The sequence below is a fragment of the Perissodus microlepis genome, chromosome 11, assembly GCF_051167445.1.
Source record: "Perissodus microlepis isolate ML-2025 ecotype Zambia chromosome 11, ASM5116744v1, whole genome shotgun sequence".
NCBI lineage: Eukaryota > Metazoa > Chordata > Actinopteri > Cichliformes > Cichlidae > Perissodus > Perissodus microlepis.
Window position 1 is genome coordinate 11,586,757 of NC_140471.1, and position 19,728 is coordinate 11,606,484.

A 19,728-nucleotide genomic window follows, 5' to 3' on the forward strand; every position below is an offset into this window, starting at 1 on the left:
TTGTTGTAAAGTGATGCAGGAGAATGTTTCGTTTTGCTGATGTTAGACCTGCTTTTGATATTGTTCATATTTTGCTGAAGAGGCTCAGATATTGGGTGGGTGTCTGGTTCTGCTTTGCATCATTTCTACCTGAATGATGCTTTTCTGTGGCTGTTTCTAAGTACAGCTCCTTTCCCACTTCTCTTACATACAGTGTGCCACAAGATTCTGTTTTGGGGCCTTCTATTCCCTCTGTAGCACATTTTGAGCACCTTTAAGGATTTTTTTTATTACTGCTATGCAGATGACATTCAATTATATATCTGAGGTTCTTAGTAGGAAATTTGTGAGAAGCACAAACAGGGACTTCATTTTTTCTTGAACTCAATGAAAAAGCTGAAGTCCTTGTTTGTGCCCCTGACAAATTTTCTGCCTAAAGGCCCCTCGCCTCATCTTAAACTGTCAGAGCAACTGGTGTATCTCTACGAAAACGAAATAGAAAAAAAGGAAACTCAATATTTTGACCACCCTTTTGCTTGACATGAACTGGAGTTAGGGATTTGGTTGCCAATCAATATTTAATGTCATTGTAATTGTCATGCAGGCAGAATGGTCCCTGTCCTCTTTAGTTTAAGATCCAGACCATGTTTTCCAAAAACAATTTCAAATTTTGATTAATCTGAGCACAGAACAGCTTTCCACTTTGCTTCAGTCCATTTTAACTATGTTTTTTTAGCAGTGAAGATGGTGAAATTTCTGGATCATGTTGAGATATGGCTTCTTTTTTATATTATAGAGCTTTAAAATGCATCGCCTGTAAAAACAAGAACTGTTTCCAGATACTGATTTCTACAAGTGTTTCTGAGCCCATGCATTCATTGACATGACCGAATCATGCACATTTTTAATGCAGTGGTGCCTCAGGGCCTGAAAATCATGAGCATTCAATATTGATTTTCAGCCTTGTGCCGTGCACAGATTCTGTAGTACTTATCATCTTCTTTTGATTGTATGTACCCAAAGATCTTTGGGATTTAATGTCAGAAGATTTTTCTGAAATTGTTTCACAATTTGGAAATGCAGGTTTTTGCAGGTTAGTGAATCTGCCGATTATGACTCGCTTTTGTTGATGCCATCAAGTTAAAAATTAGGAAATGTTTTTTCCTAAAATCGTATGTTTACTCATTTTAAAAACTTTGTTTTTAAATATATATATTCCACTGTGAATAACATATGGATTCATGAGCCTTGCATTGTTTTCTTTTTTTTTTTTTTTTTTTTTTTAACACTTTATACATTGTCCCAACTTCTGCAGAATTGAGGTTACAAAACAACAGGATTGTTTTGTTCAAAGAAAACTTTCATTTTTCCTACATAAGCTGCCAGTGTCACCTACAGCACATGGCCATATCAAACTATAATAATGTTACTGAGAAAAGATGAGTGAAAGAAGAGACGGGACGTAAGATGGTAGCAGAAAGTAGGTCAAGATAGAATGAGCTCACCAACTGGAGGCATGATGGGGGGAAGAGGGAAGAAAGGGGAAATAAAAGGCATGTGAAAAGGGAACCTGAATTGTGATGTGGAAAAAAAAAATGAAGGGATAGGAAAATATTGGATGAAGTAGGGGAACAGAAGTTGAAGCTCACAAAATGGATATACTTTTTTATACCCTGAAAAAGGATAGAAATATGAATTTGAAGGAGAGAATATCTAAGGATTTCTTTGGGACATGATGGGGAGAGGATGAAAGGTGTGAGATGGAAGAAGGGATTGGAATGCAGGAGCAGAGGCAACGTACTTGTGGAAAATGAGCTGGGAAAAACCTGGGCATGAAATAAGAGGTGAAGGCAGAGATGAAAACTAAGAGAAAATGGATGAATAAAATGATGCTATGATGTGCAGGTACTGATGAAGATGAGCGAAAAGAATAGTTTAGCAAAGAAAAGCAGGGTGGCTGTGGTTCAGGACAAATCAAAGCTCCATGTTGCAGGCAGGATACTAGTGCCAGATATTTAACTCCAAGCTGAGCACTGTAAAAATGTGAATTTGTTTTATAAAAGCTCTTTGAGGGATACATTCCTGTCCATTTATGAGGGAGGTGTAGCTACATTTTTTTTTAACTACTGCCCACAAATATTCTCAGCTTCATTTGGAATGAATAAGTATCATGTTTTCCCGTCTGCACATTATCTCTAAATTAGCTTAATTGGTCACATTGCACTCTATCCTTATAACAATATTAAACTAAATTATTTATAAGGAAGCAGGAAAAAAGCTTTTTCATTTGCAGCATATTAAATCATCAATTAATAACTGATTTATTGTTATGTTTAGGTGATATCCAAACATGGAGCTACAGTGCAAGAACTATTCAGATTTTCTGTATTGATTGTATGACGGCTGGCAGATACTGTGGCCCTCAAAGCCGTGCCTGGATGTGCCTGAAATTCTTAAACTGTTGAATCAGATAAACTGAAATTTGCCAGTTCTGATGTGTTCACACTCAAAGCTTCAAGCCTTAAATATGGAAGTTGGTGGAACATCTTAACAGGTTAGCCTACCGTTTAAAGATTATGTGGCATGCTGGTTGTTCAGCAATGATACAAATAGTCAAATCCTTTTTTTTAACAATACAATGCAGATACAGGGAAAACAGCTTTGATACTTTGTGGGGGGGTTTTCCCAGTTGGAGCTGAGCTGTGTAAAATAAAAATATATCATCAGTACAACTTAGCAGTCTCCATTTGGTCAGGCAGTCCCAGAGTTGATAAAAATGTGAGCTGAACTCTCTTCAAACATAAATGTGAAATTGTTGATATTGGAAAACTTTTCAAGTAGCTCACATATAATTCTTTAGTAATGATAATTTATTTTAGGGCTCCTCAATCAATCCAAATAATTTTAAATCGCATCACCCCTTTCATCTCCAAGACCAAATGTTTTCATTATTTTCTGTTTTGCAGTTGAAAAATGTTACAGTCACATGCTAAACCCTTCAACATTACATACACTGTAAAACCTGACAAATTAAGTTAACTCAAATGATTTGGGGAAACCGATTGCACCAATTGATTCAAGTTTTATAACTTAAACAGTTTTGGGTTATTTAAGTACTTTATTAGAGTCCCGAGAACCCAAAGCAAATATGATAATTTAACTCAAATGCATTATGTTTATTTACTCATTGTATTTAGTATGTTTTAACTTAAACCATTAAATTTCTTGTACAAAGATGCTGTATTTATTCAAACTTATTTAAAGTGTTACATGCTCATATTCAAATTAAGTTAAATTAACTTAAATAGTTGTATTTAAACAACTTAATCCAATTGGGGAAACCGATTGCACCGAATGGTTCAAGTACTATTAACACAAAACCAAGCTATTATTCTTTCCATTCAGTTTTTATTAACTTTAACTGCAGAGAAAATACAGAATGAATACAACCATATTTTCAGTCATAAACTATGACTGCTAAAGCCATTATCAAATAACAAATAATTAGGCATTTTAAAACTTGCACTTTTAGGGAATTTTGAATGTTTTTTGTAGCATTTTGAAAATCGATTAAATGTACAAAACAGAAATTTAGTAATGTAGTCCTGATACATAGGTGTACATCATAAAAAACAATAGTCTAGAGGCAATTAGAGCCATAACAATCACAATTTTAAGTAACATTTAGTATAATAATGAAATCACATGCACTACAGCAATGCAACTATAGAAAACAGCTGAACTAAGGATGTCACTAACAAAAAATATTCTCAAAGGTATTTGTGGCTTCTCAACGGTTTTGCCCAGACCTCGAATCAAGTGAACTGGCACTCATCACACAATTAAAAAATAAAGCTTGAAAGTATACTGTACATATTGACTAATTATCAGTTATCTCCCAAAAGATTTCCATGTAACTAAAATATATTTTTAGAAATAAGCTTAAGATTACACACTATGTGAAGATTTTTTTCAATCACAAACAAAACGTCAAATATGGATTGTCTCCTTATTCTTAGCTTTCTCCACATTGCTTTTTAGAAAGCTAATTACCCTGAACAAATAAAACTATTGAAGCCATTCACAGATAACTGAAAAAGCACGAATATAGTGACCAGTGAAAAACGAACATCATCTACACAAGCTCATTTTTTAGTGTCTGCAATTTTGCTTTTAGTTGCTTTCTCTCATCGTCTAGCTTCAGCAACACTACTTGAATGAACTCAAAAAAGCCAGTACACTTCTCAGGATAGCTCAGATGCAGAGCATAGATTAGCCCAAACAAACACACCAGTGCATCAGTCCATGAGTGATGAGTCATAACAACCTGATCTTCAAGTACTATGAACACTTGGCGTGGTGAGAAAGGAACTCCTCCAGGCACCTCCTCTTCATCGACATCAGCAACCAGAGCAATTGTGGCTTCGTAGAACTCAATTTCACCCTAAGATATAATAAAGAGTGCACAATTATTCATCTGTAATATCTCTGTTAAAAGCATAAATACAAATGGTCAGGCACCTTTCTTCAGTTTTTCAAATTCTATATATCATAACATGTTTTAAGTTGACAGTGAAGGTTCATTTTTCATTCATCCAGGTAGTCAAATCAAGGATGAAAGAAGTTTATAAGTCATTCAACTTCACGTCTTCAACTTTCAACCCAAGTCCAGATGACTTATAAACTCCTTTCAACCTTTTTTAAATTCAAATGTGCAAATTATTGTAATACCCAAGTACCTTGCATGTTTTGAAAATCTCTGAAGAATCCTCCTTGAGGTACATTGGTAGGCCGGCCAGAGCTGCTGTTCTAGTTGCATAGATGTCGTTTTTGTCCTAAAAACATAAATAAATAAATGTGTATATATATATATATATATAAACATAACAATGGCAACTGCCAAGCAAGCAGAATGATTAGTATTTTTTAAATACCTGTTTTCCATATGTCAACAAAAGCTGCTCCATCCTTTCACCGACCCGTCCAGTTTTCCTCTTTTTGTAAAGTCCAATCAGCTGAGGAGCATAATCATCCAGTGCAGCATAAAACACATGTGGCAGATTCTGATTGGTGATCCGATGAAATTCAAAGTAGAGCTGAAGAGAATTCCAAAAATATTATAAGCAAAACACAGCATACTATATGAGCAGTAAATGTTATATACGTAGTTGTACTTACCTGTGTCTCATGAAAGAGTGCTGGCCATGGTCCCTCGCCTGGCAAAATTTGTGGGTATTGGATGAGGCGATCAACTTTGTCAGAATGTTGATATGGAAAGCGCAGAATTGCTCTGTTTAAGTCTTCTAAGTTAAAATATCTCTTAGAAATCAAACCTTTTAAACAATGTGCCAACTCCACTGGAACGACACCTTCAAACAGGTCGTGTAGGAGGTCAGGTGGGAAGCCTGTGACAGGATGGAAGAAAGAGAGATGGTCAGAAAGAACACAGGTGTTTTTAACACCATAGTTTTCCTTAATGTCATCATTCTGAAGCTCTTGCACAATAATTATCATGAGCATCTTTTGTTCTCATTACATAATTCCCTGTAACAGCATTTTCTGTTTGCATTTCTGTTTGGGTGGCATGACAAAACCTACAGAAATATGTAGACCTGAAACTCTCATTGAAACCAGCAAGCCCATGGGCAGCAAGGTTGTCTGCCACAACAGAGTAGACAGTGGCTTTAAGACATTCACCAAGAGTCTCAATGTAGACACCTACTTCTTCAAGAGTTTTCAGATCATTTAAGAGTAGTGACAACATTTCCTTATACCCAAACGTGCGTACATCATTGGAATTGCACAGCAGAGCAAGCTGAGTGCAGTGTAGAGCAGAACGAGATTTAACTGGAAAGTTTGCCAGTGTCCAATAAACTGCAAAGACTTTATGTATTTTCTTTGAGGTACCAAGTGGGTTTGTGATCAAAATCATCCACATAAAGTATTATTGACAATTTCTGTCCCTCTTGTGACAGTAGTACATTTTCCCGGTAGTAGGATCCATCACAAAATGACATGAAATGTCCAGGAATCTTTTTTTTTTTCAACAACAATTGCAAAGATGTGAGAATAGGCACATACATATAAGTGTGCTTTGACGATTCAATTAAATACTCCACAGGTTTGACATATGGAAAATTTGCTTCGTAATATGATTTCCTCCTCTTTGCTGTAGATAGTGGTCCTTCAGATGTGACACATTTATGTAAAACATTACTATCAGAAACTGCCTGACAAATCTCATCCACCAGTTTGTCCGTATATGTACAGTTGTGCTTTTTCAGTATATCTACAACTGATTTTCTAACCAGAAGTTGTGATAACAAAAACAACTGATCAATATGCTCAATAATCTCCTGTGTTGCTCTCTGGGACACATGGAGAACTGTCTGCATTTTCAAGAAAAATCCAGCCAGATTGTATTGCAAGTGCTCTTCTAAACCCTCAATTCCACTGATTTCACTGGTGGATGCCACTTGATTGTCATCTGATGACTCTACTGAATCAAGTTGCATGTCATCTTTTTGTTCTACATTTATAACACTTTGCACAATGCCTTCATCGTAACTTGTTGAATTTTGGTGGTCTCTGCATTTGTGGGCATTGAAGGTTGAGTATACATTGGTTTTAAAAATCGCAGTTCTTGAAAGGACATGGAACAGTTTCTTTTCGTTTTAAATGCCCCCTCAGATGGATAAACATTTGGCTTTCAATAAATGGCTGCTTAAAATTACACACAGGGCAACAAAATCCATAATTATTCAAATCTAGATAAGAACCGTCTTTACTTTGCGTGGGAGTGTGCATTCTTGAATGTGTATCTTTAATGAATTAAATGTACTAAATGTACACATGCATGTGTTGTAGAGACAGGGTAAGGGTGAAATTGTGGAGTACTGACCATGGTTGAGCCGATAATGCTTCAACAACATGACTTTTATGGCAGTAGAAAAACTACACAACTTGCAATTCCACATTTTGATGCCAAATCGTTTTAAAATCACCTTTACTGGCTGTCTTTAGTGCAGTGCTGGATGATCTCTCGGCATGCTACTGCTCCTTCAATCGTCAGACTGTAATAACACAAAACCCATGAGGACAGAAAGCTAGCAGAACAGTTTTTACTTTCAGACTTTTACTTCACTTAAAAACAGTCAATCTGGATAACACAAGCTTTGAAAACAGTAAGATTTATTCTTGCACTAAAGTTCATTTTCAATTCAGGTTGGTCAACTACTCTATACGTTATAACATAATAAAGCAATTTTACACAAGTGAAGTACACAATAGGCTAACCCTTGGAAAGTACAGAGTCAGAAACGTTTAGGTTTGGTGTAGTGCAGCTTTGAAAAGGTAAATTATTATTAAATGCCGCTAACCATCATATTTAAAATTTGTGAAGGCGAACTTGTCTACTAAACTCTTAAAATTAACACTAAATAAATTTTCTACTATTTTCACTGTGTCAAAAGTAGGCTACATTTGAACTTGATAAAGGTCAGAGTCAGAAAAGCCTAAACACTGATTTTACCAAAGGTTTTGTGCCATGCAGTTTGCAAAAATTAGACTACTTACCAACTATTTGATTGAAACAAGCCACCAACCGTTAATTTTTTAAATTGTGAAGCAGACTTCATACAGTGCTAGGCGGGAATTGTGTGCTGGACAGCTAAGTTACGTTTTTCTTTATAGCTACTACAACAAAGTAGTCTGATAAATTACAACAAAGTACAAAGTACAAAGCAGTCTGATAAATGTACGTTTTGTATGCTAGAAGTAAGCATTAACAAAAAAACATAAAAATAGCTTAACTTGTACTTTCCACTCTTGCAAAATTTCTCTTGACGAGGCTCGTGTCTCATGGCCGACAAGTCCAGACAAAACACTGGGGGCGGGGCTGTGGATGATGACTAATACAAATGAATTAGCGCAACTTAGTTTAAAGCAACAGTACTTAAAACGTTACAAAAACATCATGTGTACTTATTACAATAAAGTTATTATATCATATGTATACTTTTGGGTCTACCTAACACACTTCATGAAAGTTACTTTAACTATTTTTCAGAACTGAGTAAGAACAACTTACTTCTTTTAGTAAGATGCACTGTTGGGTTTTACAGTGTAGGGTATATTTGTAGTTTTAGTATTGAAATTATATATTTGTTTTTGCAGTAATATGTCGTTTTGCTGTGCAAACTCAGCCCACAAATGAGGTTGTTCAGGTTTTAGGGGATTAGAGGAACCTGTCATGATTTACTCATCTTTGTAATGACAGTGGTTTGGCCAGCACCACCTTTCGGTTGCCCCGTGTGTGTGTGTGTGTGTGTGTGTGTGTGTGTGTGTGTGTGTTCCTGTCTAGCTATCTTTGTGAGGACCGAAATCTGCATTCTACTATACTTGTGAGAACCAACAGTCACTTGTGAGGACACACAACCTGGTCCTCACATTTTTGAAGGTATTTAAAGGCATTTTTGAGTCTCAAAATGTGGTTTTAGTGTCAGGGTTACAATTAGGTTATGGTTAGGTTTAGGGTAAGGGTTAGGCATTCATTTTTAATGGTTAGGGTTAGGGTAAGGGGCTAGGGAAACCATTGTGTCAATGAGGGTCCTCACTAAGATAGCTGAACGGGGTTGTGTGTGTGTGTGTTGGCATTTGTGCATGTGCATCATTGCAGGAGTACGCACACAGGATTTGAGGAGATGCCATGTATGTACAAGTGTGCCAGTTTTCAGTTTTTCTGGGCAGGCACATCATTGCTCATACTCGTAACGTCCTACTATACATTGATAACAAATTTATTTGGATATTTTTTAACCTCAACTGAGGTTCAGTTTTGTAATCTGCAGCTGGGGAAAAAAATGCAAATATGCATGTTTTGACAAATGTGTTATTTGCTTGGCTATTTATTAAGTAAGAGAGGCAAAGGGAATAACTGAAAAAGAATTGATTTAATGATATGGTTTATCGCTGCTCTGAAAATCATAATCATCTGGGTTAGAGCTCTAGGTCTGGGCTCAAACCCATGTTATTACAAATAATACCACATAATGCATTCTCCATAAATGTCAGTTTCTCTGCTCTTTTCATTTTTCTACTCTTTCATTCACTTGCTGACTTTTCCCTGCTGCTGCACCTTCTTTTCCTTTCTCCCCTCCCCCTTAGCCCTCTCTCCCTCCTCTTTCCCTCCACTTCCCTCCCACTTTTCTCTCTCTCACTCTAAAGAGCACTCACTGCCTGCACTTCTCTTCATTTTCCACCCCAACATGTTGGCAGGAGGAGAAAGAGGAGGATGTTGCGCTCTACCCTTGGTGCGTTTTTGCCACCACTCCGGCCAGCGCACACTGCCTCTGACTCAGCCTCAGCTTTCAGCCGTCCCCGCCTGAAAGACTTGAGAGGGGAGGTGGAGAAGGACTCGAAGACTAAGCTGGAGCTTAGGAGCTCTCACTTCAGGGTCCTCAACAGGAACAACAACAGCAGAAGAACAGAAAAGAGCAACTGCTCCTCATCTGTGGTGGAAACTACTCATACCTCAGCAGTGACCACCTCCTCTTTTTCCTCCCTCTCAGCTCCAAGATCCATGTGGCAGGAGGCTATAAGGAGAAAGCGGTATCTCCTTGACCGGACAGGGGAGTCTGAAGTAAACAGAAGAGGAGGTGGTGGTGAAGTGAAGAGAAACAAGTCCCCAGACTGGCTGTATGAATCATACTACTGTATGAGCCAGCAGCATCCTCTGATTGTGTTTTTGCTCCTCATAGTGATGGGTGCCTGCCTGGCTCTGCTGACTGTGTTCTTTGCTTCAGGACTGGTAAGCTGCTCATTCAAAACACACAGAAACAAACACACACATGCAGACTTGTGTATGTGTAGGAAATGAATATTAAACAGTTGCATTTATTGAAGTGGATGATATATTATATAATGTATAGTGTACATCCTATAAGTATTCATGCAAATGGGGTCACCAAAACTGACTACACACAGTTTGTTTGTACATACATGCTTAGGTTGTCACAGCATGTCTTTATTGCAAAACTAATGTGAGGAGAAGGGTGAGATAAAGGTGAGAGGGGATGCAAGGGTCTTAGTTATTTTATGAGCTCATAGCTGCAGAAAGATCTGTTTCCTTTTTTCACTATTTTCATGGAGCATCTTTTCTGGAAAAATCTAAAAATTCATAAAGTGAAAAAAGGCTCTAAAATAGCACAATATAAGTGCTTATGGTCATTGGCTCTGCTTCCATTTTTGACTGTCCTTCATTAGCTTCCTACTTTCATACTGTTATATATCTAAGAAAACGAGAACTCTTTAGACATTGGCCGAATCTAGAAAAGTGTTTCTCTCCTACTGTTGCTGTCTGTTGTTTTGAAGTGATCAGTCTAAAACATACAAAGACACAGTATTGCATAGAAAGCACTGGCTCACAGAGCACATATCACATAATATTTAGAAAATCTTGCATAGTAACCTGATGAGCTCACTAACATGTGGTTGGAAAGTCAGCTGTTGCAGTTCCTTGCATGGACAATCGGTTAGAACGAAACAAAATCATAAATGTCTGATTAGGTAACAAATGACACATCAAAAAGGCTGAAATCTTATGAGCGAGCGTATCATAATCTGGAAACTTTTAGTTAAGAATGTTTTAATAATGTTACATACATTTTTAATTGTTGCATATTATAATATTAGTGGTATCCATGGGGTGGGATGAGGTGCATGTGTGTCCTAAAATGACAAAAAATATCTTTTTCTTTTTTCAAAAATTAGTTTTTATTCAACTGTGAGTAGATATTAAAGCATGTAGATATTGTGCAGTTCACATATCATCACTATTTTATAGTTCAGGTGTTGGGACCAGTTGAAACCAAGTGGTAGCTTTCAGTGGAGGCTCATACCTAATTACTGAAACAATAACATTAGCAGATTACCAAGATTCAGCACTATCAACTAAGACTGGCTGACACTGCAGCACGGTGTAAAGGTTCAACCAGCTCTGATGGGATGATAATGGCTCTGCCTTTACGTTATTAAAAAGACCTGTGCTCACACTGCTTTTCTTACTGTGCTAGAGTTACAGCAAAAACACAGTCACTCTTTTCTCAACTTTTACTGTACTCCAGTACAGTTAAAAGCAAAAATATAATAAAATATAAAAAAAACATATAAAAGCATTTATCCAGTGAAGATAAGTTAGGTTTATTACTAAAATAGGCAGTACATTGTGTTTGGAAATGAGAACTATAACAAAAAGTCATTCAGAAATAAAGATAGGTAGGGATTTACTACTCTGTGAGAAACTGCTTTACATTAATTTAATGGTACAATAATTCCAATGGGGGATAATATACTTGCAAACAAAAGGTCTGAACAGCACTATGACTTACAGATGACTACAATAAGCAGTTTCCTATGGTTGGTTGGTGTGTTATCTGAAATTTAAAAAAAACATGGATGGCTCTTTCTCTATGCTATAGAGAATGAAGACCGTCTGGCTTGTTCTCAGGTCAAAGTTCAAAGGTCAGTTCCTTGATGCAGTCTTGGTAGCATTACTGCTCATTTAGTAATTTTTGGAGAACATCTTGCTTATTTCAGCAAGAAAAACAGCATTTCACATTTTCCATCAGCGTGATTGTGTAGTAGGCGAACTGGTGCTAAACTATACTGTCTACAGTTCAGCTTATATTGAAAACACTCATACCATTATGCAATGAAAAGAATGGCAAATATCAAGCAATAATATGGGAATATTTTGCTTTCATAACAGCATTTGGTCCCCTCAGTACCCAAACACTTAGCAAGGTGCTGTTAAAACAAGAGGTGATGCAGCACTGTGGGGAAATAAGCCTCTGTCTCAGGTTTTTAAAACATGTTGCTGGCATCAAATTCAAAAACAACATTGGATATATTATAGTTATACTGTTTTCAGTTAAATATATGCTTCGAAATTATGTCTGAACTTCAGAAAGGTCGTGCAGGTCATTGCTTTGTCACTAGTACTGGGAGTCAGCAGTTAAATAGTGCCCTCTTTCTTTTATCAAATCAAGAATAATTTTAGAGTAATAGATTTATAGTTTGAATTTCTAACCACTATTGAAACAAATCATGATACAAGTTTTCCAAACTAGATTATAAATATCATGGATACACTCTTTTGTAATAGTGATGTTATGGGTTTCCACATGGAGAGATATTAAGGTAGTTGGTCATTCTTAAGATTTGATACCTTAGTCTCAGCCTGAAGGATAACTTCATCTTGACCTTATTATTTAACACAAATGTTTAACTAGATCAAAGTATAGAAGTATTTTTAACCCCAAGGTAAAAGCACCTAAAACCATTAATAAATAACATAAAGCAAGAAGCATAAACCAGAACCAACCAAGAGTCTTTTGAAACTGTAGTTTTAGGAAAACAGTTCTATTAAATAAAATTATAAACAAAAACATTAACAGATATCTTTTTAATGTTTTTGTTGGTACACAGTGAATAAATCTTTTCCTGCCCACTGCTCAGACTATCTGTTTCAACATCTTCTGCCTTCTGTTTTTTATTTTTATGTATTTATTTATATATATATTTTTCCTCTATCCCTGTGCTGGATATGCATGAATTTTCTGATTGCTATTTTTTTTCTCCATCATCCCATTCTCATGCCATCTATCACCTCCTCATATTTCTGTCTCTCTTTTTATTCATATCCCATCATCCCTCCATCCTCCTAGCTGGCTGACCTAAATCCTGTGCTGTTTTGGAGCTCTGCTCTGGGCGAGACAAACTCTATGTGGCTTTCTGCAGCCACACACATCCTCTCATGTCCCAGTGCATTGACTGCGCATGAGAAAAAGACAGAGGATAGGTGGGGGTGGGGGGGCTAAATAAGGAGAAGGAGAACTAGAAAAAGGATAAATGCAAAGAGAAACATTGTTAAGCTAGCAGAATTACAGGTCACTTTTGAAAGAGTTTTGCTTCGTATAGTGGATATTTTTAATTTTTAAACGTGACAATCGTGTGCATGGATGTGGAAGCTATTTTATGAGGCTCTCTTAATATCATCACGTCTGTGAATCACGTCTGTTTTTAAATTAATATATACTGAACCAGCATTGAAAACAGTTATTCATAGAACTGATTGATTTATCTCAAATGTTGGAAATTTTTTACTGATTTCATTTCCTCCAAAGGAAAATATGATATGATATGACACATCAGCCTCCATGTCCCTGTCCTGACCCTTTTCCATCCCCCATCATACCACTGTGAAACCACTGATGGGGTGAAGCCTGGCAAAGCCTGGCAGCTCGTGTCTCACTTTAACATCCTATACTCTTATCTCCACCTTGGAGAAGCTCTTGAATATTTTATCATAACTTGCATATCAAAGTGTATTTAAGAAATTAAACTTGCCTATAATGAATACTTCAGCTTTTGTATCTGTTTTTGTTTTGGACCGTGTAACATCCTGTCACTCTAATTTATTCTATCATTGCACACTGAGAAGAGAATATGACAGGACATGGATACATGTATTGTTATTGAACAGCTTATTATCTATAATATAATAACACAGTCCTGTGAAAAAACAAAGTAGACCCTTACTGCTTCCATAGGAATCATGAAAGTACATAGCAGTCAGGCGCTGCAAGTCAAATGTACTGTTTTCCTCCTCATGACCACCTCTATAAAGTTTTGGAAATTGGTGTGCATTGCCACAATCTTCCCAGGAGTTAATGTCCCAGAAAATACATCCCAAAGTCAGACTGTGCAATGCTCAAAGAAACTACCAAAAATTCAAGAGCGACATCTCAGCCTCTACAGGCTCAGTTTGCATGTTAAATGTTAAAGTTCATAAAAAAAAAAAAAAAAAAGCCTGAACAAGTATGGCTTATTTGTAAGAGTCCCAAAACAAGCCTCTTCTTTCTCTATTAGCACAGCTCAGGATAGCAAAAGTGCCTCTGAACAAACCACAAGATTTATTGAACAAGTTATTTCTGGTGAAAACCAAACACAGCATTCCAGCACAAATACTTCACCAGCTGCCAAGCACGGTGGTGGAGGGCTGACGATTTGGACTTGTTTGCAGCCCCAAGACCTGGACAGGTTCCACTCATTCATTTAGTCATGAACACCTCTTTATAGCAAAGCATTTTGGAGTGAAATGTGATGCCATCTGTGCAATGGCTAAAGCTTGACCAGAAGGGACTGCAAAAGGACAATGATCCTATGCATGTCACCAAGGACGGTTTAATACAGGTTCTACTTTAAAAAGGGGAACCCTTCTTAAACGGGAATAGCAGTATTGGAGCCAGAAACAATAGGAAATTTTAAAAATATAATTTATTTTGCACATAAACAGTAAAATACCCTCGCCAGGGACAACAATGATTAAAATAGAATAAAAGAGCAATATAAAATGTTGCTATAAAAAGTCCACTAAAACCTAAAACTAAAAGTCGCAATAAATAGTCCGTTAAAATAGCGGAGACAGCAGCGTCCTCCCGTTGTCCTATCTCCACCGGGTCTCAACGGCCGTCGCTGAGGGACAGGAGGAAAACGACAGTCACTCTTCTTTTAATGATCGCCCGCCGTTTAATCATTAGTTGGGCGAGACTTACCCCGCGAGGGCAGAGCTCCAAACTCTGCCCAAACTCTGCCCGCTGCTATCCTAGGCCCAAGCACGTGTCAGGTGTCTCGCCCCTCGCTGACATCTGGCATACTTCTGCCCGTCCCGCAGCTGCGAATCTCCCACACCGCTGCAGAATATTCCCAGTTGCCCCTCTGCAGCCCACTCGCCAGCACCTCCAACCCTATTGCTGTCGCCAGTTGAGCTTCTCTTGAGAATGTCCTCCGACCTGCGACCTCCTCAGTTGCCGCTGCCGCCCACTACCTCTTTAACCTCCCAAGTTAGTAATCAGGGAGGGGCGGAGTCTCTCCATGACAAGTCAACAAGAAATACAATCAAAAACATGCAATAATACAAGAAAACTGTACAATATTAAAAATAGTAAAACACAGCACTCATGCAAGATGAAAAACCCAGTTAACTTGTCCATTTCCACCCTGTGACATGCACTGCAGCAAATTTATAACAGAATGGCTGAAAAAGAAAAGAATTGAGGTGTTGCAATGGCGGAGTCAAAGTATAGAGCTCAATTCAACAGAATTGCTGCAGAGAGCTGTGAATAAACAAATGCCTCCAAAACCTCAATGAACTAAATCATTGTTGTAAGGAAGAGTGAACCAAAATTCTGATAAAGCTTTACAGAAAATTATTACTGTAAGTTTTTGCTGCCAGGTGGTTCTGCAATTCACTGAATCATGGGGTGCTCTTAGTTCCCACAGGACTTCATAGAAACTTGTGAACTCGTGATTTATCCTTAGTTTTACCCCCTTTCCTTTTTTGTTTTTTTTTTTAGGTTATTAGCATTTTGTTTGGTTTGGTTTGGTTTTTTCTCAGTCTTATGCAAACAAAATTGTAAATATGGATATTGGTTAAATTTGGTTTACCAGGAGCTGTGATACAGTGTTTTCTTTAGGCTCACATATTTGTATGTAAGTGTTCATTTATATCCACAGTCCCTAGTTAGTTTTTATGGCAGGTGTGTACATTTGCATGCACACATCTGCCTCGGTTACTCTATTTTTAGAATATTAAAGCAGAAAGAGACAGGGAAATGGCTTTTTATTACAAAGGTTGTTTTGTGTCCTCTCGAGAAATCTGCCCTTTGAATTTGTAGGAAAGGGTATTTTACTCCGATTATTCTTCAGTTGTCTGATAAATTCCCTTCCCTCTTAAAATGTCCATGTACATGTCTCACTTTTCCTTTCTGATGCTCAATTTTTTTTTGTTCTGTCCTTTTCCAGAACATTGCGGACCATGTGGCCTTTGTAATCACTGTACCCACGGCACTGGCCATATTCCTGGCTGTATTTGTGCTTGTCTGCATTGAGTCTGTCTTCAAGAAGCTTTTACGTGTTTTCTCCCTGGTCATCTGGGCTTGTTTGGTTGCCATGGGTTACCTTTTTATGTTTTCTGGAGGGATCATCTGTCCGTGGGATCAGGTAAGACAAGAGATGAAATTTCTGGTACATTTATTTGTTGTAGAGCATGTTACATGTGTGTTTAAATGAAGTGATTTATTTGTGTTTTATAGATACTCCTGTGATTGGTTTAGATAAAAACTGATACAGAGACAAGAAAAAGTATGATGGAACTTGATCTCAACATCATACCTATACCTAAGTCTCTCCTTTTTACTCTCTGCTGATGTGGAGTGTGGTTAGAGAATGTGGAGCTATGTGAAATGTGACACAGGAATGTAATTGGCCTGGTTTAAAAAAAATCTTAATCTTTTATTTTATCTGATGTGATTTCTGACCTACATTCTGAGACAGTCTGCCTTTGAAGTTTTACATTCATACATGCAGTAGTAGTATTGTTTAGTTTAGCTGATAGACTGAAGTTCTAATACAAGTTCCCATTAGAGAAATTATATTAGAATGATATTAATACAAGAAAATTACATTAAAGTCTAATCATCTGTTAGAAAAAATATAATTATGGAACCTTTGATTGGAAAACCACACTAACTTTCACCAGAGATTTTTTTTTTTTTATAGATTGCTACTGTAAATGGTATTCAAGGGAGTATCTATACAGTTTACACAAACTACATTAATCTAGAAACCTGCAATATTATTACTTGACTAAGGTTATAGAGAGAAGATTATATAAATTTAGAGCTTATAACAAGAGAATTATCCAATTTCTCAGAAATATCCAAAGCCATAGCTGAGCCGTCAGGATCATCTTCTTGTGCATGACTAGCTGGTCTAAGTCTGGCTGATATCTTTAGATTGATTGGTCGCATTCTGTCTGCTTGTGCTTGCTTTTTGGTGATATGCACTGGCTCTTTCACTGTGCTAAAATGGCAGTCCTTCAAATTATGTTTTTAATTTTTTGAAGAGAAGTAGCGAAAATCCATACTTATCCTCCTAAGACCCGAACTCTTCCTTGGCATGCATTTTTAATTTCTCTGTGATATTTGGGCATATTGGGACCTGATGAATGTAAAAACAAAGAACTACCCGATATTTTTTTTTTACCTAATTTTTGTTTCTAAGAAAAATGAGAGCCACATATGAGATATTCATTTAAAATTTCGATAGAACAGTTGTAGTATAATGTCCTCGTAAGTGGATATCAAAATGTGATGTCCACATATGTGGACGCCAGGTCCTCGGAGGTTAATGTGCTACCTTTAGGCTTGGAAACTGTGGACTCTTGGACCAAAAACTGTTTAAAACTGCTCTGTCATAGCCAGAGATCTAGTTCTTGTCACCAGCTATGATCCTTCACGTGAAATTTGGGTCCTTTTGAAATCATAGATGAACAAGTCTAAGTGGTCATATCACTGCTTCAAGGGACTGATCTAAAAACAGCAGCGGCGCTAAAAGTATCCTGAAGATACATCAAAAGATATCTTCAATGGAAAACCTGCCAAATTCAATTCCAGTGTGGATTCTGATTTTTACAGCCCAACTCTCTGAACTTATTCGTTACACCTTATATAGTAGTGTGACTTCGATGCAAAATGCTTGGTAGGTGTCTTGAGTGAAACCTGTCTCTTCTGATCATCCAGCCATTCATACGTGCGGAAAAGCCACAGTTGCCCTTTAAACTAACTATATGTATATAAATGCTATATACACCACTCAAAAATATTAGAGGAACACTTTTTAATCACAGTATAGAATCAAGTCAGTTAGACCTCTGGGATTAATGTGGTCAGATAAGTAGCAGAAAGGCTGTTTTGATATCAATAAAATTGCCAAGAGTGCAAGAGAGGGTTTTCAGTTTTCCTAGTCCCTACAGAGGTTTCAAAGGTTGTCCTATTCCTCCAAGACGGCACATCAGTTCATGCTATTGCCAGATGGTTTGCTGTGTCTCCCAGCACAGTCTCAAGAGCATGGAGGAGATTCTAGGAGATAGGCAATTGCTCTATGAAAGCTGGACAGGACTAACAGCAGGACCGGTATCTACTCCTTTGTGCAACGAGAAACAGGATGAGCACTGCAGAACTACAAAATGACATCCAGCAGCCCACTGGTGTGAGTGTCTCTGACCAAACAATCAGAAACAGACTTCATGAATGTGTCTTGAGGGCCCAACATCCTCGAATGACCGCTGTGTTCACTGCCTGGCACTGTAGAGCCTAATTGTGCTTTTCACATATGAGAGCTTTTCACATCTGAGTCCATATGACAGACATGAAAAGGTCTGTTATGCTGCCTGTAACATCATTTAGGATGAACGGTTTCGTAGTTGGTCAGTGATGGTCTGGGGAGGCATATCAATTGACAGACAGACCTCTAAAGGTTAGGCAATGGCACTCTGACTGCCATTAGAAATTGGGATGAAATCCTATGACTCATTGTAAGACTCTACACTGGTGCAGTGGGGCCTGGGTTCCTGCTGGTGCATGACAATCCCTGGCCTGACTTTTTTAAACTTTGATTTGAGGAGGTGTCTTTGAGTTCAGTCCTCTCTAATTTTAATTTTCAATTCAATTCAATTTTATTTATACAGCACCAAATCACAACAACAGTTGCCTCATACAGAGAAAAACCCAACAATCATATGACCCCTTATGAGCATTGGGAAGGAAAAACTCCCTTTTAACAGTCTTACAACCCGTCTAGGGGCCAGGTCATAACATGAGTGAAGCACTCGTCCCAACTCATCACAATGTGATAAAAAGAGGAACAACAAAACGTGAATGTTAACACTTCGGGGTGAGCCAAGGCCAAAATAATAAACAGAAGAATCTAAATTGATTCCCACATACCTAACCTTCCCAAAACCAGAGCCAAAAATAAAGACGGTGTCTGACCTCCTAAACTTACTCAAAAACAGGAGAAAACAGGTGATCAAAAGGAACGGCAGCTCACCCCTATCCACTCCACTTCCTCAACTGTTGCAGAGAAACTGCAGCCAGCAGCTGTCACGGGGTACTGCTTGGACTTGGGAGAAACGCGAGAACCTCTTGCGGCGCTCCAGCTTGAACCAGTTACTCCAGAGCTGTATATCCACGCGCCACTCACAGCCAGGCCCATGGACAGCTGAATCATCCTTTTGTCCCTAACACATTACACAGTCCTTATCAGTATAGATATAGATGATTTTATCCCATTGAGATCTGATGTGTTTAAAAAGTGTTCCTTTAATTTTTGTGAGAAATGCATCTGTGCATACTGAGGTCAGACACAAGGTAAAAAATGCCAGCCAAATGCACAGTGATTCTTCATTGTTGCTGCCATATGCAGCCTACAAAAGGGTTCCATGAATGCAGCACAGAACTTTAAGTCTTTGTCACTGGAAAGCTGCACACATTCAAGTGTAATGGCAAGACAGATGTCTAGTGTAGACTCAGAGAGGTAGCTTAAGTTGGCCTGATTCACCCACCACTCCATTCATGCTTTTCTTCTGTTCACTGAAATTTTCAGCCATTATGACATTACTGCTCTCTCACTGCTGCATCTTAGCCATGTTAATGAAAATGTATTGAAAAACACATTATTTTTGAGAAGCGCTGCTGTCTGTGCATTTTAGTTCCTTGTTGCCAATTTATAGATTAAGCTAATGACTCATTAGTGTTCTCACACAGCATCATCTTTGTATACAGTTTTCAGTTTACTCATTTACGCCCGGGGTGACCAGAAAACTTACTTCATGTATTAGTGAAATGA

General features: G+C 37.7%; 2 protein-coding genes across 2 annotated transcripts in view; one reads left to right on the forward strand and one right to left on the reverse strand.

Moving 5' to 3' along the window:
* Positions 1–3,367: 3,367 nt before the first annotated feature.
* On the reverse strand, positions 3,368–7,364 carry LOC146377301 (uncharacterized). The gene is made up of 7 exons (XM_084944494.1): positions 7,359–7,364; positions 6,984–7,029; positions 5,313–5,384; positions 5,158–5,195; positions 4,914–5,075; positions 4,719–4,814; positions 3,368–4,423 (listed from the first exon to the last, which is right to left on the reverse strand). The coding sequence occupies exons 1-7, from the start codon at positions 7,362–7,364 to the stop codon at positions 4,115–4,117; spliced, it is 729 nt and encodes a 242-aa protein (XP_084800620.1). The 3' UTR covers positions 3,368–4,114.
* Positions 7,365–9,195: 1,831 nt separating this feature from the next.
* Positions 9,196–19,728, forward strand: part of adcy2a (adenylate cyclase 2a) — a 55,146-nt gene continuing 44,613 nt past the window's right edge. Inside the window, exons 1-2 of the mRNA XM_084942582.1 lie at positions 9,196–9,787; positions 15,844–16,041. Of these exons, the coding sequence (XP_084798708.1) occupies positions 9,272–9,787; positions 15,844–16,041 (714 nt within the window). The 5' untranslated portion in view covers positions 9,196–9,271. The remainder of the gene's footprint in view (positions 9,788–15,843; positions 16,042–19,728) is intronic.

Coding starts and splice junctions, on each gene's coding strand:
- LOC146377301 (XM_084944494.1), bottom strand. Junction 5,196..5,312: donor GTTGGCACATTGTTTAAAAG/GTTTGATTTCTA, acceptor AAATTTTGCCAG/GCGAGGGACCATGGCCAGCA. Junction 4,424..4,718: donor AGATTTTCAAAACATGCAAG/GTACTTGGGTAT, acceptor ATTATATCTTAG/GGTGAAATTGAGTTCTACGA.